Source organism: Ylistrum balloti, unplaced genomic scaffold (genome assembly GCF_031769215.1).
Source record: "Ylistrum balloti isolate Yb309-2 unplaced genomic scaffold, AGI_CSIRO_Ybal_v1 Utg370612, whole genome shotgun sequence".
NCBI classification, from domain to species: domain Eukaryota; kingdom Metazoa; phylum Mollusca; class Bivalvia; order Pectinida; family Pectinidae; genus Ylistrum; species Ylistrum balloti.
The window spans coordinates 1,545,743-1,571,842 of NW_026782376.1; the positions used below are offsets into that span (position 1 = coordinate 1,545,743).

At 40.9% G+C, this 26,100-nt stretch overlaps 1 protein-coding gene across 1 annotated transcript in view; it reads left to right on the top strand.

The window, feature by feature from the left end:
* Positions 1-24,580, top strand: part of LOC132556990 (probable methyltransferase-like protein 24) — a 41,141-nt gene extending 16,561 nt beyond the window's left edge. Inside the window, exons 2-6 of the mRNA XM_060221455.1 lie at positions 2,596-2,726; positions 4,051-4,179; positions 17,557-17,631; positions 20,189-20,336; positions 20,825-24,580. Of these exons, the coding sequence (XP_060077438.1) occupies positions 2,596-2,726; positions 4,051-4,179; positions 17,557-17,631; positions 20,189-20,336; positions 20,825-21,127 (786 nt within the window). The 3' untranslated portion in view covers positions 21,128-24,580. The remainder of the gene's footprint in view (positions 1-2,595; positions 2,727-4,050; positions 4,180-17,556; positions 17,632-20,188; positions 20,337-20,824) is intronic.
* The last annotated feature ends 1,520 nt before the right edge of the window (positions 24,581-26,100 follow it).

Genomic DNA, 26,100 nt, shown 5'->3' on the forward strand with positions numbered 1-26,100 from the left:
GTAGGCAACAATATTACTGAAATGAAATTATAACGTGCAGATTTTTTTTTTTTTTTTACAAATATTTTCTCTATTACAAAACTGTTTGTCTGGCCAGGTGTATTCTTTGACATTTCTTTACATGTATTCTGATGACTCAGAGCACTATGAAAGGAAATCCGTCTTAGCTTTTTATTTGCTGCATGAAAAAAGCAAAACTGCAATGATGCATAAATGTAGTAAACAGGTACATGTGCAGAGATATCTGAAAATCAAATGGACTGGTGTGTTAGGTTTTGCCACAGCTAATGAGCTGAGGTTGGTGTCATTATCTCAAGTCATCAATTTCCTGTGAATATCTCTGATTTATGAATTAGATTTCAGTAGATTTCAGAACCTGAAATTGAAGTTTTGACTTAAATTTCAAGCCAGTAAACTAATTTGTTTTCATTTCTATTGATGGGTTTTTCTATCACAGTTTACTGATATGACAGCCGTAGAGTTACATTAACGTTTGGATTTAATATTATATATATAATGTGTTTAATAGTGATAACAGTATTATTGGTTGTGGTATAGTAGAATAGATTTGGATAGAAATGCCAGACAGTATTATACATACATAATTAAAGTAAATTATTTATCATTTATTTCATCTGTTTCTGAATATCTTATATATAACATTAGCAAATTGATAGTAAATCACAAAGACTAAGGGTATTAATTAAATGTTATGAAGATAAAAATATGTCATTTTAATTACTCAATTAATATATACATTAATTGTTACTGTTGACAGAAATGATTTTTAGATAACAGATGGTTTTAAAGAATCTTTAATCAAGTCTGAAACAATTTTCTCATTTGCTTTGCAAAATTACACATATGTATACTAGCAGATAAGAGAAACTGTGCATGGATATCATATGCTATAACGTAGGAGGTATGTAAAAAAATCAGGGTTTTATCTGACACATATTTAACACCAGCTCAATTGATATGGTTATTGCATCAGCAGCGTCTTGGATAGAGATCAGTTTTCACAGACGTTCTCTAAACAAAGTTCAGCTTATCAATACCTTGTATATCCACTACTGGAATAGATGCATTTTTGACAATGATGTCTCATTGGCGTGACAAGTATGCTGAAAAAAGCCTTTGGAATACCATTCCATATTCTCACAAGCGCACGTGATGTGTCAGATAACGTCAATTGCTGATTTTGGAGGCGATGTAAGCGACGCTTCATCTCATCCCACACATGTTCTGTTGGCGACATATCCGATGACACCGCAGGCCAGGGCATCACATTCATGTTGTTCTAGATCAAGAAGTCAAGGTCAGCCCACATCTGTTGCAGAGTGGCGTTATGTTGCTGCACAAATTGAAGGACATGAGGCCGGATGATTTTGTCACAATATTTGATGCCTGTAAGTTTGCCGGCCACAACCACAAGAGCTGTTCTGCCACAGAATGAGATGCCACCCCACACCATGACACTGCCTTCGCTGAATGGACATCGTTGAATCTCACAACTGTCATGGAAACGTTCACCAACACAACAGTACACCCTACTGTCGAGATGAAACCTGGGTTGGTATTCTTGAAACCATTCTCATGCTCAAGCTTTATGTCTTGTTTAAGTTGAAAATTAATAAATAAGGCTGATTTTGCCAAAGATTTAACAACAATTTTGAAAGGACTTCAAGTCAAAGCTATATTCAAGGTTTAAATTTGACATTTGTATTATTTTATATGATTTAGGTAAATTATACAAAAATTTGCTTGAGCATAAAATCTATGCTTGAGCATGAGAATCATTTCAAGAATACGGACCCTGGACTCATGCATGAAAAGAACTTGTGCCTAGTCCTGCCACGTGAAGTGTATGTGTTGTTTACACCAGGCTAAATGTGCTACACAATGGCACTGCTGGATAACAGGACACATGACTGGGCGTATGCCTTGTTCATGTAATTTATTACATACTGTTCAGGGACTGATTCTTTTAAGGCTAGTAATACTTTTAGCCGTCAAAGAAGCAGTTCTGAGGTTTTCATGGAGATGGACAACCTGAATATACATATTCTGGTGATGAGGCGTTACGTGTGGATATCCTAATGGAGTCTTTGGTGGTGCCAAGCTGTTAGTACCATCTCCACAAAGGTGTCTACAATATATTGGTGTTCACCAAATTGTCTGGCAATGTCAGTATGACATACGCCAACTTCAGTCATGCCTATGGTGCTGCATCTGTCAGCATCCTTCAAGTTTGGCATTGCATATTAAAGATGTTTTTCAAAATGATCCTGGTTTTGTGTGTTACAGGTATTTACACCATGCTTTTATACAGGTTTAGGTGACAAACCTGTTTGCAATTGACTGCTGGCTGAAGAAACATGTGAAAACGATGATGTGAGCCAGACAGACAACTCATGCTTTGACCTGTGTAAATGAGAGGCATGCACAACCGTGTAAAGTTTCAATAAAATTGAGGAATTCATGAATATTTTACACATGCACAGTTTCTTTTTTCCGCTAGTATATATTGCACATATACTTTTCAGAAATGAAAACCATAATATCACTTTATTGAAAATATTTGTATGTTTTCAGCCAAAAGAACTTACCAGAGCAGAGAGGCTACAGGACCTGTACCCTGACCCGAATAATGACTCCTTAGTTCTACCCTCTAAAGACTTTATGGACCGTATGATGCGACAGGATGTCATGACCCTATATCACAGGTTTGTGGCCTTGAATTTCAGTTAACATCTTCTGTGATCTCAAATATTGGTCTATTTGACAATATATGGAAATATTTGTATAGGTTCTGTTTAGTAGAAGCCTGACTTTCCTCTGGCTCTTACACCAAACATTGAACCTTATAAAGTTGATTCATCACTACAACAAGCATACCGAGTATTGTTGAAGTAATTCATGTTCCCTACCAGCCCCCAAAAGCATTTACACTGTGACCTTGACCGAATAACCTTCAAACTTGTGTTTCATCACTGCTTCTACAACAAGCATACCGAGTATTGTTGAAGTAATTCATGTTCCCAACCAGCCCCCAAAAGCATTTACACTGTGACCTTGACCGAATAACCCTCAGACTTTAAATTGTCTGAGATAATTTGATGCTTTATACGTGAATGATGTTTGATGAAGATCCCTCAAGGACCGAAGCCACTCTGAGTGCTGACAAACTTTCAGGGATTTTGAGACAGATAAAGAGGAAAGCGATAGTCTCTCGGTTTCACCGATAGGGGACTAATAACTCCTTGTCTGGTATTCTGTAGCATTATCAACTGTAATGCTACTTCAATTGCCTTTGGCTTATTTAAATTCAGTAATATAGAAAAATTGATTAGAAGACTCTTTCGGACAATTCAATAATTGAAAAACGTTGTACCTTGCCTAATGGTATTCATTTGACTAACTATTGGTGATACAGTTTGCACTAATTAGACAGTAGACTTGTTATGCTCATTGCAAAAGCTGAGATGGTAGAGCATAGGGCAGCACAAGCTCAAGTGAAGATCTGAGGTGTGTGGTTTGAGGTTTCCTGCCATAGATTGTGTTTGTGTCCTTGGGCAAGATACAGTTCTCTGTTTGCACTGAATTTCATACACTCTACAAGTGTCACATATGGTAGGTAGCCACCAATTACTACAAGCAGATCCCACCTCAAAATGGCCTGGCCTTGCTTTTGTTGGGGCGTTAAAACCAAACAAACAAGCAAACCTTTCTTTATAAAGGAAAAATAGCTGCATGCCACTTTGATGATCAGTATGTTTGTCTTGGTAGCTTTAAGTGGCAGGTAACACCATTAAAGGTATAAGATGGTAAGTTTGAATTGATCAGAACATTTCTGCTGACAAGTCTAATTTCAATACAGGTGAAATCAAATTAGTAATTTTTTTCGCATTTTTCCTTTAGAACTTTATCCTACCATCCAAACTTTTTCCATTCAGTAGTACATAATAATTTAAGGTAAAGATAAATCTACAATTATCCTAACTGTACAATAAAGCATTAGGTAATTGACTAAACATTCTTGTGATCCAGGTACATCAACAGCCTTCAGTATTTCTGTCGCCGCGTTCTCCACCTGGGTAAACTAGATGATGGCGGCTGGGACATCTGTGACGACAAAGAGTTTAGACCTTCTGACAGTTGTCTCGTCTATTCCTATGGGTAAGATAGTATTGATGAATATTGACATACCTAGGTGCTACCACATGTAATTGATGTTATTCTAACATTCTCAGATATATAGAAATTACCAAACTTATTAATTTATGGAGCTAGTGCACCTCACCCTCTTAATTGTTTTTACTTCTCTTTCAATCACTTTTGATTTTCCAGTTGGCCCTCAGTTTCAAAATTCAGGCCCATAGCATTGATTAAAGAGCCCTAGCATGAAATAACTATATGATGCCGTTAAATTCATTGTTTGGCTCTACTGTATCTAACTCTAAATTTGTATTTAATGGTGCTATTCACTTGTGTCTGTTGTACAATCTTTCAAATCTTGATCAGAAAAGTTAGGGATATTGGAAGTTTTCCTGATTATTCCAGAATTTTCTCAGAAGAACTATTTTCATAGCATTTTAAAAACCATAAATGTATGAATAATCAGTCAAAGCACTTGGCACAAGACCATGATAAGCCATATATGTATTCAAGAATTTTACTTCAGTTCAATACACATATGCAGACTATATAAGATAGTTCCAAATCCCTGTGTACATATTATATGTCTCAAATAAACTGATAAACAGCAGAATACATTGTTGGTGAATGTACTGCATATCCATAATTGTCCAGCTAACTCCTTTAAGAAAACCCGTTTGTACCTCGTCTTGTGTGGGTGGACTTGAACAAAAGCCAGGTAACTTCCAATATTGACTATTTACATAAAATCACAGCAAGCAAAAGGGTTTCATGCATGCAATGTGATGTCACGAGGTAATAGAAATAGAAATTGGAAACCCACGTCTTCCTGTTTATTGGCAGGATTGTAAATCTTAACAGACTATCCTGAAAAATTCCCATTGATACAATTGAAATGACATACACAGATGCCTATCACTGTGATACAAGGAAATATTGATAGGGAAATTTCAACATCAAACATTATTCAAATGTACAAAAAATTTGATTGCATAATTTTGATGACATTACATGTCTAAAATGTTCTAATTTATGAAACCATCCTTAAATTACGACACCCTACCCTTTAATTTATCTGATTTTTTTTTTTTTTTTTGAAATTTTACCAGAAGTTAATTTGTGTGTTGTTTGCACTGTAACATAGCACCTACATATTAGATGATTATTTTGCAAATTAATTCTGAAAATGTTTAAAAACCTCATAAAGTTGTATTCAAAAGGCAATGCAATAATTAAATGGAAAAGAAAAAAATAAAAGTTTTTGGGAATAAATTAAAGGAAGTTTTCTATACAACACTTTCCTGGTTGTGAAAGATTTTTTTTTTAATTTGCAAACATTTTACATTTTTCCAATTTTGGAATGGCTGCCTTTTCATCAAGTTTGTGATATCTGTAAAGTACTTTTGTAATTTAAGTGCACTCATGAAAACAATTTCATTGTGAAAGATTTAATTAAGATGATTTTTAAAAAAAAGTTAATGTCACACTGTGGTGTTGTGGAGGTAGTCAGGAGTTAATGTCACACTGTGGTGTTGTGGAGGTAGTCAGGAGTTAATGTCACACTGTGATGTTGTGGAGGTAGTCAGGAGGTAATGTCACACTGTGGTGTTGTGGAGGTAGTCAGGAGTTAATGTCACACTGTGGTGTTGTGGAGGTAGTCAGGAGTTAATGTCACACTGTGGTGTTGTGGAGGTAGTCAGGAGTTAATGTCACACTGTGATGTTGTGGATGTAGTCAGGAGTTAATGTCACACTGTGGTGTTGTGGATGTAGTCAGGAGTTAATGTCACACTGTGATGTTGTGGAGGTAGTCAGGAGTTAATGTCACACTGTGATGTTGTGGAGGTAGTCAGGAGTTAATGTCACACTGTGGTATTGTGGAGGTAGTCAGGAGTTAATGTCACACTGTGATGTGGAGGTAGTCAGGAGTTAATGTCACACTGTGATGTTGTGGAGGTAGTCAGGAATTAATGTCACACTGTGATGTTGTGGAGGTAGTCAGGAGTTAATGTCACACTGTGATGTTGTGGAGGTAGTCAGGAGTTAATGTCACACTGTGATGTTGTGGAGGTAGTCAGGAGTTAATGTCACACTGTGGTGTTGTGGATGTAGTCAGGAGTTAATGTCACACTGTGATGTTGTGGAGGTAGTCAGGAGTTAATGTCACACTGTGATGTTGTGGAGGTAGTCAGGAGTTAATGTCACACTGTGGTATTGTGGAGGTAGTCAGGAGTTAATGTCACACTGTGATGTGGAGGTAGTCAGGAGTTAATGTCACACTGTGATGTTGTGGAGGTAGTCAGGAATTAATGTCACACTGTGATGTTGTGGAGGTAGTCAGGAGTTAATGTCACACTGTGATGTTGTGGAGGTAGTCAGGAGTTAATGTCACACTGTGATGTTGTGGAGGTAGTCAGGAGTTAATGTCACACTGTGGTGTTGTGGATGTAGTCAGGAGTCAATGTCACACTGTGATGTTGTGGAGGTAGTCAGGAGTTAATGTCACACTGTGATGTTGTGGAGGTAGTCAGGAGTTAATGTCACACTGTGATGTTGTGGATGTAGTCAGGAGTCATTGTCACACTGTGATGTTGTGGAGGTAGTCAGGAGTTAATGTCACACTGTGATGTTGTGGAGGTAGTCAGGAGTTAATGTCACACTGTGGTGTTGTGGAGGTAGTCAGGAGTTAATGTCACACAGGAGTTAATGTCACACTGTGATGTTGTGGAGGTAGTCAGGAGTTAATGTCACACTGTGATGTTGTGGAGGTAGTCAGGAGTTAATGTCACACTGTGATGTTGTGGAGGTAGTCAGGAGTTAATGTCACACTGTGATGTTGTGGAGGTAGTCAGGAGTTAATGTCACACTGTGATGTTGTGGAGGTAGTCAGGAGTTAATGTCACACTGTGATGTTGTGGAGGTAGTCAGGAGTTAATGTCACACTGTGATGTTGTGGAGGTAGTCAGGAGTTAATGTCACACTGTGATGTTGTGATGTTGTGGTGGAGGTAGTCAGGAGTTAATGTCACACTGTGATGTTGTGGAGGTAGTCAGGAGTTAATGTCACACTGTGATGTGTGGAGGTAGTCAGGAGTTAATGTCACACTGTGATGTTGTGTAGTCAGGAGTTAATGTCACACTGTGTGTTGTGGAGGTAGTCAGGAGTTAATGTCACACTGTGATGTTGTGGAGGTAGTCAGGAGTTAATGTCACACTGTGATGTTGTGGAGGTAGTCAGGAGTTAATGTCACACTGTGATGTGGAGGTAGTCAGGAGTTAATGTCACACTGTGATGTTGTGGAGGTAGTCAGGAGTTAATGTCACACTGTGGTGTTGTGGATGTAGTCAGGAGTTAATGTCACACTGTGATGTGGAGGTAGTCAGGAGTTAATGTCACACTGTGATGTTGTGGAGGTAGTCAGGAGTTAATGTCACACTGTGGTGTTGTGGAGGAGTCACAGGAGTAATGTCACACTGTGGTGTTGTGGAGGTAGTCAGGAGTTAATGTCACACTGTGATGTTGTGGAGGTAGTCAGGAGTTAATGTCACACTGTGGTGTTGTGGATGTAGTCAGGAGTTAATGTCACACTGTGATGTTGTGGAGGTAGTCAGGAGTTAATGTCACACTGTGGTGTTGTGGAGGTAGTCAGGAGTTAATGTCACACTGTGATGTTGTGGAGGTAGTCAGGAGTTAATGTCACACTGTGATGTTGTGGAGGTAGTCAGGAGTTAATGTCACACTGTGGTGTTGTGGAGGTAGTCAGGAGTTAATGTCACACTGTGATGTTGTGGAGGTAGTCAGGAGTTAATGTCACACTGTGGTGTTGTGGATGTAGTCAGGAGTTAATGTCACACTGTGATGTTGTGGAGGTAGTCAGGAGTTAATGTCACACTGTGGTGTTGTGGAGGTAGTCAGGAGTTAATGTCACACTGTGATGTTGTGGAGGTAGCAGGAGTTAATGTCACACTGTGATGTGGAGGTAGTCAGGAGTTAATGTCACACTGTGGTGTTGTGGAGGTAGTCAGGAGGTAATGTCACACTGTGATGTTGTGGAGGTAGTCAGGAGTTAATGTCACACTGTGGTGTTGTGGAGGTAGTCAGGAGTTAATGTCACACTGTGATGTTGTGGAGGTAGTCAGGAGTTAATGTCACACTGTGATGTTGTGGAGGTAGTCAGGAGTTAATGTCACACTGTGATGTTGTGGAGGTAGTCAGGAGTTAATGTCACACTGTGATGTTGTGGAGGTAGTCAGGAGTTAATGTCACACTGTGATGTTGTGGAGGTAGTCAGGAGTTAATGTCACACTGTGATGTTGTGGAGGTAGTCAGGAGTTAATGTCACACTGTGATGTTGTGGAGGTAGTCAGGAGTTAATGTCACACTGTGGTGTTGTGGAGGTAGTCAGGAGTTAATGTCACACTGTGATGTTGTGGAGGTAGTCAGGAGTTAATGTCACACTGTGGTGTTGTGGTGGTAGTCAGGAGTTAATGTCACACTGTGATGTTGTGGAGGTAGTCAGGAGTTAATGTCACACTGTGATGTTGTGGAGGTAGTCAGGAGTTAATGTCACACTGTGATATGTGGAGGTAGTCAGGAGTTAATGTCACACTGTGATGTTGTGGAGGTAGTCAGGAGTTAATGTCACACTGTGATGTGGAGGTAGTCAGGAGTTAATGTCACACTGTGATGTTGTGGAGGTAGTCAGGAGTTAATGTCACACTGTGATGTTGTGGAGGTAGTCAGGAGTTAATGTCACACTGTGATGATGTGGAGGTAGTCAGGAGTTAACGTCACACTGTGATGTTGTGGAGGTAGTCAGGAGTTAATGTCACACTGTGATGTTGTGGAGGTAGTCAGGAGTTAATGTCACACTGTGATGTGGAGGTAGTCAGGAGTTAATGTCACACTGTGATGTGGAGGTAGTCAGGAGTTAATGTCACACTGTGATGTTGTGGAGGTAGTCAGGAGTTAATGTCACACTGTGGTGTTGTGGATGTAGTCAGGAGTTAATGTCACACTGTGATGTTGTGGAGGTAGTCAGGAGTTAATGGCACACTGTGGTGTTGTGGAGGTAGTCAGGAGTTAATGTCACACTGTGATGTTGTGGAGGTAGTCAGGAGTTAATGTCACACTGTGGTGTTGTGGATGTAGTCAGGAGTTAATGTCACACTGTGATGTTGTGGAGGTAGTCAGGAGTTAATGTCACACTGTGGTGTTGTGGAGGTAGTCAGGAGTTAATTTCACACTGTGATGTTGTGGAGGTAGTCAGGAGTTAATGTCACACTGTGATGTTGTGGAGGTAGTCAGGAGTTAATGTCACACTGTGGTGTTGTGGAGGTAGTCAGGAGTTCATGTCACACTGTGATGTTGTGGAGGTAGTCAGGAGTTAATGTCACACTGTGGTGTTGTGGATGTAGTCAGGAGTTAATGTCACACTGTGATGTTGTGGAGGTAGTCAGGAGTTAATGTCACACTGTGGTGTTGTGGAGGTAGTCAGGAGTTAATGTCACACTGTGATGTTGTGGAGGTAGCAGGAGTTAATGTCACACTGTGATGTTGTGGAGGTAGTCAGGAGTTAATGTCACACTGTGGTGTTGTGGAGGTAGTCAGGAGGTAATGTCACACTGTGATGTTGTGGAGGTAGTCAGGAGTTAATGTCACACTGTGGTGTTGTGGAGGTAGTCAGGAGTTAATGTCACACTGTGGTGTTGTGGAGGTAGTCAGGAGTTAATGTCACACTGTGATGTTGTGGAGGTAGTCAGGAGTTAATGTCACACTGTGATGTTGTGGAGGTAGTCAGGAGTTAATGTCACACTGTGATGTTGTGGAGGTAGTCAGGAGTTAATGTCACACTGTGATGTTGTGGAGGTAGTCAGGAGTTAATGTCACACTGTGATGTTGTGGAGGTAGTCAGGAGTTAATGTCACACTGTGATGTTGTGGAGGTAGTCAGGAGTTAATGTCACACTGTGGTGTTGTGGAGGTAGTCAGGAGTTAATGTCACACTGTGATGTTGTGGAGGTAGTCAGGAGTTAATGTCACACTGTGGTGTTGTGGTGGTAGTCAGGAGTTAATGTCACACTGTGATGTTGTGGAGGTAGTCAGGAGTTAATGTCACACCGTGGTATTTAGTTTCATTCACTGCCTTGAATAAATGTTTTATTTGCGTTTTATGGTGATTTGCACAAAAATATTTTTTATAAAGCCCATAAAACATGTTCCTATGATATAAAATACTTAAGGACTTTTATATTTGGTTATGAAATATATACACCAGGTAAAATGCATTTTCATTTCAGTAATAATTACCATAACTTTAGTATGCAAATACAGTACCTACACCCATCTTTGTATCCCAACAACAAAAGATTCAAAAGAAAAACAATCCCGCCCTCCCTACGATCCATGAGCCATCACGGCAGGAACGCAGAGTGATCTCCCTTCCTCTTACCTTTATGGCTGCCGACGAGTGCGGAGGTGTCTGAGCTAAGTGCTTTTCTTACTCCTTCTCTTCGTACTGCCATTGTCGTTTGAGTATATTGTTACTCTATTAGTAGTCTATAAACCCATCTCCCAACTTATATTGTGAAATTAAGTATTGTCATTTGTTTATTTTGACCGTATTTCCGGCCGTTTTTTCCTCCACGTATTCGAGTGCGTGACTACTTGTCTCGTTGCTCGGAATTGCGTGAAGTTGGAATTTGTTTTCTTGCTGCTTTGTCAGCCGTGTTGTACGGCCGTTTTATTTATGCAGTGCAATCTTGCTGCGTACGATAGGCTTTGTGCTCTCGTTCGTAGTTTTTTGATTGTTCGAGAACTTCGTTTCCGGCCGTGTTTTTACTCCGCGTGTTCGAGTGAGTGACTACTTGTCTCGTCACTCGGATTTTCGTGAAGTTGAAATTGTTTTCTTGCTGCTTTGTCGGCCGTTTTGTACGACCGTTTTCTTTTTTTGCAGTACAATCTTGCTGCGTACGGTAGGTTTTATGATCTCGTTCGTAGTTTTTTGATTGTTAGAAAACTTTTTATCCTTGTTTTCATTGTTACAATTTTTTATTGTTTCGATGCTGGATAAAGGTGCCGGGTTTACGTCGGGGGTCAGCGCATGGATGTTCCTATTTCTATAGATAATGGGAACCCCATGATACCTGTCCCATTTGCCGACATTACAGCCAGACCTCACTATGTGAACTTTGTTTGCACATGGAGTCTGCTGCTTAGGCTCCCATGCCTTTCCAGCTAACTTTCCGCCGGAAGAGGGATTCGTCCTCTTCTTCCGGTAAGGGAAGTAAGCTTTTTAAGACCTCCCTCCTGAAGTTCTGAACCAGAGCGTTCCTGCTGGGGGTGCTCTCGTTCCACCGAGCTCCGCCCTTCAGCAGGGGGTGGCTCCCCCTGTCCAGGTGCGTCCTGGAGTAGGGGGGGCAGCCCGACCCTGACTCGGCGCAGTCAAGGGTCGAATTGGCCGGTAGCTCTCGATAGGCGGCGGTGTTACCGTCGGAAAGGGACTTCCGGTCGAGGTCTCTGATTCCTTCAGGGACCTCGGCACGCCAGGTGGCGTCGTTGGTGGGGGCCGCTTTGACTCCGGAACTGTGCCTTCGGGTATAGGTTCAGGGGCCACAGACTTTTTGTCAGGATTGTCTGTGGCTACGGGGATTAGTGACACTTGAGTTCACTAATCCTGGTGTCAGCGCGGGGTCTGTTTTCCCACCCTCACAGGCTTCTGGCTCTGGGACTTCCGTCCCAATCCAGATTTCCCAGTGCAGGGTTTCCCAGGGGGTTTTCCTCCAAGGGTTTGGGGCTTCAGGCCAGGAGTCCGGTTTCCGGTCTCCCTTTCCCCCGGGCTCAGGGAGTAGGGGTGCCTGCGGGCACTTATTCCTGGGTCGCCCAGGCCAACCTGCGGATGGTTTTGGGTACCAACAGTTACTCAGCAGTTACGGGCTTAGCCTGTACAAGTCTGGGTTTCCACCTGGTGGGAGTGGCGGTTCATCCTGGTCCTTTGGACAGGATGTCCAGCCCCAGACTCAGGCAGGCCATCTTGGCCAGTTCTGGGGTCACTCCCGGCCCGCTGGACCGTTCCCATTCCCTCAGGGGTTTGGGTTTTTACCCCATGGGTCTTCACTCGTGGAACCCATAGGGGTTGGTCTCTCCTCTAGGAGATGTTATAGCAGTGCGGAATCCCCCCAATGTTCTGCTACTTCGGGGGCCTTGTTGGCCGGTCCTATAAAGGTTTGCCAGACCTTAAGGACTTCCGCCTCCAGCGCGGACCCGTCGGTCTCCTGTTCCCAGGGGTCGGCTTCGGGTCTCCGACCCAAGCCTACAGCTACAGCTGTTGGTCGCGCTGCGTCCAAATGCCATAAAGAGGAGTTCCCCTCTGCGGAGATGGCTCCTCTGGCGGCCCCTGTTCCTCCCAAGGGGACTTCGGTCTCTATTGAGGAGGAGATGGACATCGAGGGTGCGGGCTCGGCAGAGGAAGACGATGTCATTCATCTTTCTCCTGGGCCAAGAGGGTTCACAAGGGGAAGATGGCCCTGAGACTGCTGAAGCTGAGGCTCAGCATGTGCTTTCTGGGATGCGGGTCCTCCGGGCCAACATCTCCCGGATTCTCAGGGCGGAGGTTTGCCCACCGCCTCAGCATCGTCGGCGCCTGAATCCACCATCCTTCTGGGTTCCCTGGTGGCTCCTCGGGCTTCCGTTCGCTCAGATCGGTCTCTGCCAGAAGGCAATATCATGTCTTCGGTTCTGGCCACGGCCCGGGCTCCGGTTTTAGAGAAGGACTCCTTCTCTACCCGTGCTCTCGGGTTTGTCGGTCTGCAGCTCAGTGTTGGTGAATTGTCGGAGGCTTCAGCTTCCGACTATGCCACACATGATGGGCAGCTGGCCTCTCAACCAGCACAGCTGGAGTTGAGACAGCTGGCTGCCTGGCCCGGCAAATCAGTGGACCAGGTGGTGCTCGATCCCAAAGAGCACCACAGGATGGAGAGAATGTTGCACCTCTCCATCCAAGTTCTGTCATACATAGACTTCCTGACAGTTTGTCTATACAGGGTATCCGATTTGCCTGAGTGTCGGTTATCCGAGACAGAACAGCCGACATACAGGACACGGCAGCCTTGCAGGTTCTCTGCTCGTCAATGCCGTGTTGGCTAGGCAGTTTTCAGTTCTGAAATTCCGCCCAGTCCAGTAACCCTACCGTTTCCGCTTGTTGAATGCCCCCTTCTAGGGCTCTACCCTGTTCAGGGGAGCTCTTCCTTGGGTTCAGAAGGATATGAAGGAGGACTCGGTCGCCTCAGCACTTCTGGTGAAGAGGTTTCAGGCTGAGAAGGCCAGTGCCTCGCAGGGGTCAGTGCCTCCTAAGAAGAAGGCGAAGTCTTCGGCTGCTCAGTTTTCTGCACAGCCCAAGTCCCAACCTCACTTCAACGGCAACAAGGGGAAGGGTAGGAAGGGTAAGAAACCTCCTGGGGGCAAGAAGAAGGGTTCCTGACTATTTCTGCTTCTTGGCCGCGAAAGGCGAAGGGTATGGCCGGGTGGACGGTGGTTCTCCTTTCCCGGGCTCATGTCCTTCTCCTGCAGGCTCAGGCTCCGGGTGGGCAGACGATTCTCTGGTCTGGCAGGGGCTCGATCTGCCCCATCCGGAACTCCCTGTGGGCGGACGTCTCTCTGCTTTCCTTTCCTAGTGGCAGGATATTACAGAGGACGCTTGGGCTTTTGTCGGTGGTCAGGGAGGGTCTAGGTATTCCCCTTCTTCAGGATTCGTCCCTCGCCTCCTGGCCGTTTTTGTTTCTTTCCTCCTTCCGGGGATTCAGAAAGGGCACGGGTGCTCCAGGAGGAAGTAGGGACCATGCTGCCAAGGCAGAGATGCCCTTGGGGCTCACGACAGCTCCTTTGGTGTTCACCAAGTTGCTGCTGGTGTTTCCTTCACTCCTGCAGAATAGACGTCCACATCTATTTCGACGACTCCCTCATGCCTCTTTTGGTGTGGGAATCGTTAGTGAAGGACACTCGTCTGGTCCTGAAACTCTTGCTCAGAGTCGGCTTCATTCCTTCCAGAGAGAAGTCAGAGGTTCCTTCATATTAGGACTTCTTCTTCCTGGGGAACCATTTTGACATGGTTCGGGGCTTAGCCCTTCCACCTCTGGAGAAGTTTGAGAAGGTCAGGGCTCTGGCTCTGACTTTCATCACTTGGTCGCTTGTCCAGGTACATTGGTTCCTCAGTTTTCTGGGGTATCTCAACTCCTTGGCATATGTGGTCCCCCTAGGGAGGATTCACATCGGACCTCTCCAGATGTTCCTCCTGTCTGACTGGGTTCCGTCATCCAGGAGGCCTGGATCCCGCTTACCCAGTCGGTCAGGGAGTTCTCTTGCTGGTGGACCATTCAGGAGAACGTTTTCCACGGGGTACCTCTGACCAAGCCTATCCCCTCTATGATCCTGTTCATGGACGCGTTCATGACAGGAATGTGAGCTTACCTCGATGGGGGAGTGGTCTGGCGAATAACTCTCGGAGCACATCAGTGTACTCGAGATGAGACTGTTCATTTGGCTCTGCAGTCCTTTAGGGGTATCCTGCAGTCCAAAGTGTGGCTACCGACAACAGTTGTCGAGTATCTGGAGAGACAGGGGCCACCAGGTCTCATGTCCTGTGTGCCCTCTCCATCCACATCCATCTTCTCTGCCAGGACATGCAGTTGACCATAGCGGTCAAGCATCTTTATGGCAGGCTGAGTGTGTTGGTGGCCACTCTCCAGGCGCCACCAGCCGGTGTTGACGGAATGGCAGCTGTGTCCCTTGATTTTCAAGGGGAATTGTCAGGCGTGGGACAGACCTATTATAGACCTGTTTGCCACTTCCCTGAACAACCAGCTGCTAACCTTCGTCTCCCCGGTCCCAGACCGTAAGGCGTGGGCTGTGGACGCCCTTTCTCTGGAATAGGAAGGGACGTATGCATATGCATTCCCTCCCTTCAACCTGGTGGGCAGGGTTCTACAGAAGTTCTGGGAGCATCACTGCTCCTTACTTCTGAGAGCCCCTCTGTGGCCGAGGCAAGCTTGGTTTCAGGAGCTCTTGTCGTTTCTGGTGGAGGAGCCCTTGGCTCTCCCCACCAGACCGAATCTCCTTCGCCAGCCTTGGCCCAGAACGACACACTCTTGACCAGAGATCCTCCACCTTCACGCGCTGAGGCTATCTCTGGAAGCCACGCCAAGGCAGGCTTTTCTCAAGAGGTGTCAGATTGCATTGAGCAATCAATCAGGGCTTCCTCTTCTGCCGTCTACCAGTCACGTTGGATGATCTTCTGTGATTGGTGTGTCGGCAAGGAAGCTTATTCATTCGAAGCCTCTGCATTTGATTGCGGAATTCCTAATCTCTCTGTTTAGGTACCGCTATCTGCCACCTGGCACTATTGCTGGCTATCGTACAGCTATTGCCAGAGTTCTTGCTTGTTATGGCAGGAAGGAGATCGGTTAGTCCTCCTCTCTTTCTGCCCTAATCAGAGGCTTTGCTATGAATAGAGTTGTTTTTAGCGAAGAATCAGGTTCCGGGGTTCTCGCACGATCCCATCAGGATCCTGGCTGTGACTAGCTCGGAGGAGCGAGATAGGTTGCTTTGTCCTTGTCGGGCTCTTAGGTTTTATCTTGATAAAACCAGGGGGGGGCGGGGCTCTCGATCCCGTCTGTTTTGCCCATTAAACAGGGGCAACGAGATATCTCCTCCCAGTCGGTTTCCAGGTGGGTTTGCCAGGTGATTTAGTATGCTTACGAGCATTTTGATGATCTGGCTTGGGCGAGAGTGAAAGCGCGGTCTCACGAGGTCAGGGCCCTTGCTTCATCCTGGGCCCTTCTCTCAATGAGTCCTCCTTTCAGGAGGTCATGTCTGCAGTATTCTGGCAGGGCAGGGATACCTTAACAGATTTTTATCTGTGATCCCTAGCTTCCCACTCAGAAGGCCTGTATTCATTGGGACCTTTGGTGGTGGCATAGTCAGTGGCTGGGCCTCCTCGTTAGCCCCGGGCCATGTCTTTCCGTACGGCGGCATGTGGGTACACCTGCTCTTTCACAGAGAGGTCCCTTCCTTCACTTTAGCACTCTGTTCTCCCTCCCTACTACTTTGGTTGTGCTGAAGGGGCTGCCTGGCTTCTAGTCACCACTACGGTAAGACGAATTCGCATACTAAAGTTATGGTAATTATTACTGAAATGAAATTGAGGTTTTTTAATGTAAAACCAATTTTCATGATGTAATACTTACCATAACTTTATGGAGTCCCACCCTATCCTCCCCTCTTCCTTATCTGCCTGGCTGCCCCTCTGTGGGGTTTACGCCATAAAGGTTATTAGAGGAAGGGAGATCACTCTGCGTTCCTGCCGTGATGGCTCATGGATCGTAGGGAGGGCGGGATTGTTTTTCTTTTGAATCTTTTGTTGGGATACAAAGATGGGTGTAGGTACTGTATTTGCATACTAAAGTTATGGTAAGTATTACATCATGAAAATTGGTTTTACATTAAAAAACCTCAAATTTGAATGTATACAATAGTAACCTTATGCACAGGTCAACTATGCTAATACTTAAGATGACTGTTCAAGTTTCAAGCATGGGTGGGTCCTTCTGTCTTACAGAGCCTTATCCCTTCATTAATATTTATAACCTAATTTTTATGGATTTTTTTAAAAAGATTTTAAATGTGGATATATTTAAATTTCAGTTAGATTGCCCATCCTTACATAATGTACCATCTTACTTTACACTCATAGATAATTCATACCCTGCCATTTCATGGTTGAGAGCATACAATGCTACCCTTGACTCATTTACCGTTTTATAGATACAAATAAGGAACTGCAGTTTGGTAGATAGTTGTTTAATAATCATATGAAGGTTAAGATTTGATTATGTTGTGGTCAATTAGTTTTTCCCAGAGTTCCAGCCATTTAACTTCAAGAATTTGGATGAAAATTTTATAAAAAAAACTTTAAGACTAGTATTAGAGGTTTTGCCTAGCTCCAGTGTGAATTAAAAAAAAACATGTTGATAGAGCTTCAGTTTTGTTCAGATTCTATACCATGCATGCTGTAGGTAGGATTTATCACTATAACACTAAAAAGTTTCAAACTTCTTGATTGCCAGTAGGGACATTTGTGTCACTGTGACATATCTAGCTTGTAAACATTTTACCTCATTCATATGTTTTATGAAGATTTTTGATAATTAACAGAAGCATCATTTGAAATTGATAACCAAGTTAAAGTAGAAAGGAAATTTGGACACTCGGCAACTCATGACCTTCCTTTCCTGTATTAACTCAAATTGAAAGTTAAAATATTATTGCTCGGAGGTTTGATGTAGTTGTTTACAGAAAGGCTTTTAAGTATAATACTAGATATACATGTATATCTTTCTTCTTTTTAGAATCAACTTTGACTTTAGCTTCGATGATGCTATTGTGAAACAGTATGGCTGTGAGGTGCATGCCTATGATCCTAGGTAAGTTGTAGCAGTATGGCTGTGAGGTGCATGCCTATGATCCCAGGTAAGTTGTAACAGTATGGCTGTGAGGTGCATGCCTATGATCCCAGGTAAGTTGTAACAGTAAGGCTGTGAGGTGCATGCCTATAATCCCAGGTAAGTTGTAACAGTAAGGCTGTGAGGTGCCTGCCTATGATCCTAGGTAAGTTGTAACAGTATGGCTGTGAGGTGCATGCCTATGATCCTAGGTAAGTTGTAGCAGTAAGGCTGTGAGGTGCATGCCTATGATCCTAGGTAAGTTGTAACAGTATGGCTGTGATCTGCATGCCTACAATCACAGGTAAGTTGTAACAGTAAGGCTGTGAGGTGCATGCCTATAATCCCAGGTAAGTTGTAACAGTATGGCTGTGAGGTGCATGCCTAAGATCCCAGGTAAGTTGTAACAGTATGGCTGTGATGTGCATGCCTATGATCCTAGGTAAGTTGTAACAGTAAGGCTGTGAGGTGCATGCCTATGATCCCAGGTAAGTTGTAACAGTAAGGCTGTGAGGTGCATGCCTATGATCCTAGGTAAGTTGTAACAGTATGGCTGTGAGGTGCATGCCTATGATCCTGTGAGGTGCATGCCTTGTAACAGTATGGCTGTGAGGTGCATGCCTATGATCCCAGGTAAGTTGTAACAGTAAGGCTGTGAGGTGCATGCCTATGATCCTAGGTAAGTTGTAACAGTATGGCTGTGAGGTGCATGCCTATGATCCTAGGTAAGTTGTAACAGTATGGCTGTGAGGTGCATGCCTATGATCCCAGGTAAGTTGTAACAGTAAGGCTGTGAGGTGCATGCCTATGATCCTAGGTAAGTTGTAACAGTATGGCTGTGAGGTGCATGCCTATGATCCTAGGTAAGTTGTAGCAGTATGGCTGTGAGGTGCATGCCTATGATCCTAGGTAAGTTGTAACAGTATGGCTGTGAGGTGCATGCCTATGATCCTAGGTAAGTTGTAACAGTAAGGCTGTGAGGTGCATGCCTATAATCCCAGGTAAGTTGTAACAGTATGGCTGTGAGGTGCATGCCTATGATCCTAGGTAAGTTGTAACAGTAAGGCTGTGAGGTGCATGCCTATGATCCTAGGTAAGTTGTAACAGTATGGCTGTGAGGTGCATGCCTATAATCCTAGGTAAGTTGTAACAGTATGGCTGTGAGGTGCATGCCTAAGATCCCAGGTAAGTTGTAACAGTATGGCTGTGATCTGCATGCCTACAATCACAGGTAAGTTGTAACAGTATGGCTGTGAGGTGCATGCCTATGATCCCAGGTAAGTTGTAACAGTAAGGCTGTGAGGTGCCTGCCTATGATCCTAGGTAAGTTGTAGCAGTATAGCTGTGAGGTGCCTGCCTATGATCCTAGGTAAGTTGTAACAGTAAGGCTGTGAGGTGCATGCCTATGATCCTAGGTAAGTTATAACAGTATGGCTGTGAGGTGCATGCCTATGATCCTAGGTAAGTTGTAACAGTATGGCTGTGAGGTGCATGCCTATGATCCTAGGTAAGTTGTAACAGTAAGGCTGTGAGGTGCCTGCCTATGATCCTAGGTAAGTTGTAGCAGTATAGCTGTGATGTGCCTGCCTATGATCCTAGGTAAGTTGTAACAGTATGGGTGTGAGGTGCATGCCTATGATCCCAGGTAAGTTGTAACAGTAAGGCTGTGAGGTGCCTGCCTATGATCCTAGGTAAGTTGTAGCAGTATAGCTGTGATGTGCCTGCCTATGATCCTAGGTAAGTTGTAACAGTATGGGTGTGAGGTGCATGCCTATGATCCCAGGTAAGTTGTAACAGTATGGCTGTGAGGTGCATGCCTATGATCCTAGGTAAGTTGTAACAGTATGGCTGTGAGGTGCATGCCTATGATCCTAGGTAAGTTGTAACAGTATGTTAGTCTGAAAATTTTGTGGTTATTGTCAATATGAATAAAAAGAAAAAAAGACATTATTTCAGAATATCTTAATATTTACAGACCATAAATGATTTTGTAGCTGAATAAAAGTAGCTTTCATGTCAGGAAGAGCCTATCTGGATCATCTTTCAGGCACCTTGTTTTTTAGCGGCAATGGTTGAGACAACAGTCGTGGCTCATCGATACAAAATCAAACCACTGGAAATATCCTTAGATATTTTCTACACAAAAGTGATTGTTTTGGATTTTTGAGTTTATCATGTAATAAACAATACTGTGGTTATGTTTTAAAATGCACAGAAGGACTAGAAAAATACCCATTGCCTGACCGTATGATTTGTGATAGAAACATTTATGATATTTTTGCCCATTTCGAAAGGGTCTTGCTGAGAAACTTACATGCTTTGTACAGTGAATCTGTGCTGAATAAATACTTAGATGTTGTAATTTTTACAAAGTCAGTGTGAATTGCTGCATATTTCATTCACAAGGGTTGACAGATACTTTTTCCATGAAAGGTATCAATTGGGGTACGGTATCGATTTGGTTAGTGTCACGTTATATCTTTATAAACAACAATCCAGGTCAGTAATGTGTTATTAAAAACTATCTGTTATCTTTTAGTATGAACATGATGGACCATACCCATGGGAATAAGGTGTTCTTTCACAATATTGGCCTCACCAGTGATAATAGAACTATGACAGTCAAAGGTATTCCCTGGAGAATGGGCACATTTGGAGCCCACCGAACACACAATGGCCACGTACAGGTGAGTCATGGGACCAGGGCTCCGGCAACGTTTCATCTGGTGCATTGTGTAAAAGTTAGAAAGGACCAAGTGATTAAGTTGGTGTTATGGTTCTTAATGTGTATGTTTTCAAATAATCTTTTGGTAAAATAGTCTCTTTTCAGTTTCTTTTTGCCCCTAATATTTTAGTTCATGGTAAAAGTTGCTAATTTAAAAAAAAAATCGAAAATATTTTCAGGTAGCATTCATGTATTACAGACATATAGCATTGCCTATGTTCTATCCTGTCCTGACCCAAAACTAATTTCACTTTGCTGCGGGGGAATTGCAGCTTGTGTATATTCATTTAATAGAAATCGTACATGTGTACATTCATCATTATGCTGATATGACAAAAATTGATAATGCGCAGAATCATGATCCCACCAAGTTAGGTACATTTACATTATTTGATATAGAAATAGAAGTTTTCAATTCTGTTGAATAAATCTGACTTTTGATGTTTTCAGAGGCCCATTGACATCTTAAAAGTAGACATTGAGGATTGGGAGTGGGTTGCATTGCCAGAAATGCTATATTCCGGAATGCTTCGGGATGTGCAACAGTTTGTTGTAGAACTTCATTTAACCAGGGTCAAAGCTGAACCAAGTATTACTCAGTATCTCAAGTGCTTGAAAATACTCAAAGATATTTATGATGAAGGATTTAGAATATTCTGGACCCATCGAAATTTATGGTGCAAATTTTACTCATCTTTTGGTCGTGAGGAAAGATGTGGTTGTCATGAGGTTTCTTTTGTGAGAGTTAAATAATCTGAACATTTTAGTAACTAATTATATGATATGTGAATGATATTGTGAGTTATGTATAAATTAAGGATTAAATGTAATTCATGTGGTATTTGTTTTTTTTTTTTCATCTTAAATCAATCTTGAATTCAAAGATCATGTGAAATTTTAACTTTTGTAATGCTGACATATACATGATGAGTGAAATGTTAATCGGTTTTTTGCAATTAGCTACAGCAGGATGAATTTTGAGAAATTTGTGTGTGGATGTATTTTAAGGTATTTGGCAGAAACATAATGTTGTATGTTACTCAGTTTTGGTCTACCGAATTGTAAGTTATCTCTTCAATTAGTTATTACATTTCTGGGATTTTTTTTATAATTGTTCAAACACCTCTAATTTAAATGACATGGATGCAGTGTTAGTTTTATTGATATCAAGATGTGAATTTCAAGTATTGTGCCATCCCACAAAAAATAATTATGTTTTTTAAATATTCTTTTTTGTCAACCAGCTTCCAGTATATCTCAGCCTATTTTATTGTGCTATAATAGAACAACATCATAGCTTTATAAATTACCATTGTTAACTTGTGCCTAATTAAATATTCACACTGTTTTTGAAGATTTTTTTAATAAAAAGTAAATTTCTCCTGGAATAGCTTAAGATTATCCTGTTTAAGTGGGAAGTTTGAGGGATTTTATTTGTTCAAGAGAAAGTGAGGAAAGAATTATGCGATGTGCGGATATGATCTAGCATAATGTATAAAGGTTGATATATTTTTAGCATAGCATAGTAGAATTACATGTATTACAAAACAAAGTATTTTTATACATTGAATAATTCACTGAAATTTTTTATCATCATTTGAAATGTTAAAATTTATATCAGAAAAAATGACAAAATGATATTCTTTTTTTCAATGATTCATGATTCATGAATTTTTCCATGTTGTTATGTATGCATCACACCATAAATTAATTACCAGCAATTGTCTATTACAAGGATTTTTTTTACCAGGACAATTTTATGATTCAAGTGCTGAGAAGTAGCCAAACATTACAAGAAATAAACTGTCGGCCTTGTCATTCAAATCAAAATTCATTTACATCAGTGAGATTATGCATTCATTTTTGTTTGATGTACATATGATATTTGTTAGAGACCCACCTCTATAAAGTGACCACCTGTGTTAAAAGGTCACTTTAAAACTTCCCAATGGTTGACTGTATCTGTTGTTTGCTTGGTTGCAGGTTTTCTATCTCAGTGACTCGGTCTATAACTAGGCAATGTCTGTTATAAGACCACTTTATGGACTTCTTCAGGAGGTCTCCTAGAACAAGTTGGACTGTTTGTAAATTCAAAGTTGTTTGCACCATAATTTGTATGTGATATATTTCCTTTTCTAAAGTAGAATGAAACCATTTTTATGCTCCTCGAAATTTTCAGGGAAGCATATAGTTGTTGCCTTTTTTTTGATAGAATGATCAGACTTTTGTTTTATTTTAGGTTTGATATTGGAACAAACAATGAACTTGGCTAACGTTACATGTTCCTAGATATTGTACAAATCTAGAATATTTTATGTTTTGTGATTAATATCCTTTAATAACAAGATTTAAGCACAGCCTTATGTTGGATCATTGTAGACAGAAATGGGTACAGTAATAGGATAGATCTAGGTTAGAGGATTTATTTCCTGTCACCAGATAAGTAGGTACTTCACTTTTGTTCCGTTAACTACATTGTAATATCTACAGCTTCACGGACAGCATTTGCTAGACAAATTTTATTTTTGTGGGAAGTCTAAGGTGAATCAAAAGGTCATGTTACTATAAGAATATATATAAAATGAATCAGAGCCTAGATATAATCAGCAGTAAGCTTTGATCTACTCATTCTTATGGTCAGATGCCCCTGTGGTTAAATTAAAAACAAACTGTCCCTTCCTTTATCTAAACACTTCTTGAATTTCTGACTTCAGATGGGGTTACACAGTTACTCTTCATGAAAAAAACCTTGTCATACTGCCGTACTGGTCCTCTTTTTGATATTTTATCATACTTGTGTTTTTCTCCCAGCATGCCTCTTTTTCTCCCAGCATGCCTCATCATTCCTCCTGCTATTGTGATGTCATTTCCTGGATAACTTGACCACAAAATACTCTAGTCAATATCATTGCATCATTAGGCTCATTTATAAACATTAATATATCAATGCATCAAAAGCAATTATATTTGTGTATTTATATATTTGTGCATGTATACAATGATTTTGTGTGAATCCAAAGCATTCTACACTTTGTTTTAACATTGCGTTCTTCACTGTATCAGTAAGACACCTTAATTCATTTACAAATGTAATATTTTAGTATCCTATAGATTGTTTCCTTGGATACTAATTCCTGTATATTCTAACATTTTATATCAGTCTGGAGTTGATCGGTCTGGAGTCGACTATTGGATGTTAAAGCCAAGGGTGCTGGGCAAAGTGCTTTTCCTTGAGGATGTAGATTTCAGGACATTTAACAGTTACTTCTATTGTCAAAATGTCTTAACTTGAATCTCTTTACACTGTGAATGTGTTTTGAAGATTGCATAATATGTTATGAGATGGCAGAATTTGAGATTATGTTGACTTTTGATATGTTAAATATTTTCCCAAATGCCAAACGCTTTTGATTTTTACTACTTTATCAGACTAACTTTAAGACTCATTTTGATAAACAGAAGTTCGAATATATTAGTGACTTGAGTAATTCATGGAGTAGCAAAGCACTTCATCATCAAATTCTATATTCTCCAGAATCTTGACAATGACTTCTAAGGCATGTATTTATCAGTGGAAAGTCTTTAATACTCTGCTCCTAAAAAAGGTTTCAAACTGAAGACAGGTTTATAATTTTTAAGATGATTGGCCATTGAATATTACTTTTTAGTTGATGGAGTGCTGAGATTTCTGTAAACAAAAAGAGTATCGGGTTGGAAAATCAAGTACTGAGATTTCTGTAACCAAGAGTATAAGCTTAAAAATGTTTTTGCTTGATTAAATGTGATTATAGGGTAAGTGATATTATGAAAGGATAACAAATCTAAACAGATGCCTTTTATTCAATCCCACTGGTTGCTGTTGTAATCAGTTTTAAGTTAAATGCACATGAAGGATTAATCATACGGTAAAAATGCCCGTTTTGAAGTGTTTTAAATTTTTGCATATGGTTAAAAATTTTGTGACATAATTTAGAGTCTTTAAAATTGTTAATGGTCATGAATTTTTGGTTTGGTCCAAAGGAGATTCTGCCCACAAATATTTTGTTTCTGGAAAAAAGGGAAACCAGGGATAATGATTTTGGATGAAATTGTAACAGATTTCCAGAGGGCAGTTGGAATTTTGTTTTTGTTTACTTCTGTCGTTGTTTGATTTTGTTGAATTGAAATATATATTCATTATGTTGTTTATATTAATGTATTGGTTTGTGCAAGTGTATACTTATGTAGTTTACACTTTAATATTTTAAAAGAATTAGTTATTTAGTTTATAAACATATATATTTGTTTAATTTTTAGTTTGGTTTGTTGACTGTTTCAGACTTATTTGTTTGTAACTATAAAATGTTGAAAGCAAGAAATAATTAATGGAAACTATTATTGTGGAAAAGTGTTTGTTTTCAATGATTGTATTGTTATTGTCACTAATAAGACTTTTTTTTAAACCAAAGAGATTATTTCTACCTGTAATTACTCTTTTAGCTTCAGACGATTTGGTTGCAGTTAATATCAGATATAGTCTAAGGGACAGAACTCTTGAATTTTAGGTACATTGAAAATATTGAACATTTGCTTTTAGTAAATTGACAACGTTATGAAGTTCTCAGAAAGTGAAACAATTTTTATTTTGACTTTTTTTTTTTTTTGAGAACATTTCATCTCTAGTAGATATAGTTTCCATAAAATGGTGCTTGCTTTGACAACTTTGTTTTTCTTTTTAGACAAGTATTGTATAAATTGCTTTTAACTACCTCAGACTGAAGTTGTAGTCTGTGCACAAATTGTAATACATGTACCTAATAGAATTGGAAACAACTCCTTAGAGAAAGAGCAAGATAAATGGGACCAAAGTGTAGAATATCTGAAGTTTACATGTTAATGTGAGGTTTATATACCTTGCCTTTTCTGTGATGTTTACCTAGAAATAACAAGAAATATCTCTCTGTAATGATTTTACTAAGGAATCCAACCAACCGACATACCTTGAATCAGAGATTCTGTGATGACTCTATGGATTTATTACTCAATATATATCACAAAAGAAAGATGCATCTCCTGTTTTTTTTTCGAATATATTTAAACCTTACTACCATCTTTTCTGAAGCAGAAATTAGGCATTATAACATACATAATTACTGTATATCTGCAAATGTTTGCCCCAGGTTTAATTTACACCCACTTCATCATGAACAGGAGGTGCAAAATAAAGATGAGAGTGAAAAATTGTTATACTTGTTATACCCTTTTAATGTAATGATAAGAGGATGAAATGGACATAAGAGGAATTCATGTATGATGTTACAAGGTTAAAAATATCCCGGTATACAGTACACAGACTATTTGTGGTGGGATTCATTATATGAGGTTTATCTGAATTTCTGCGTGTAGTATAATTCATAGGTTGAGAAAGGTGTTGGATAATATACACAATTTTGCACAAGTTTGGATTTCATACAAGATTTAAGAATCAGGCTTATGAAAAATTATTTTTTATTTTACTGATCCTCAAGAATTAATTCCCATTTTACTACGCCTCTGATTAGCATAATGAAAACTTTGCAACAAGTTAGTGACATCGTTTCATTGTCATTTTCTGATATCACAATAGGACATCTTGCTTGACATTAGGCAAAAAAGAATTACATAGGGTTATTCACAGAATATGGAACATATCACCATAAAACAGTGACATACAAGTGACTGTCTTGATTATTAATGGGACAGGTGTT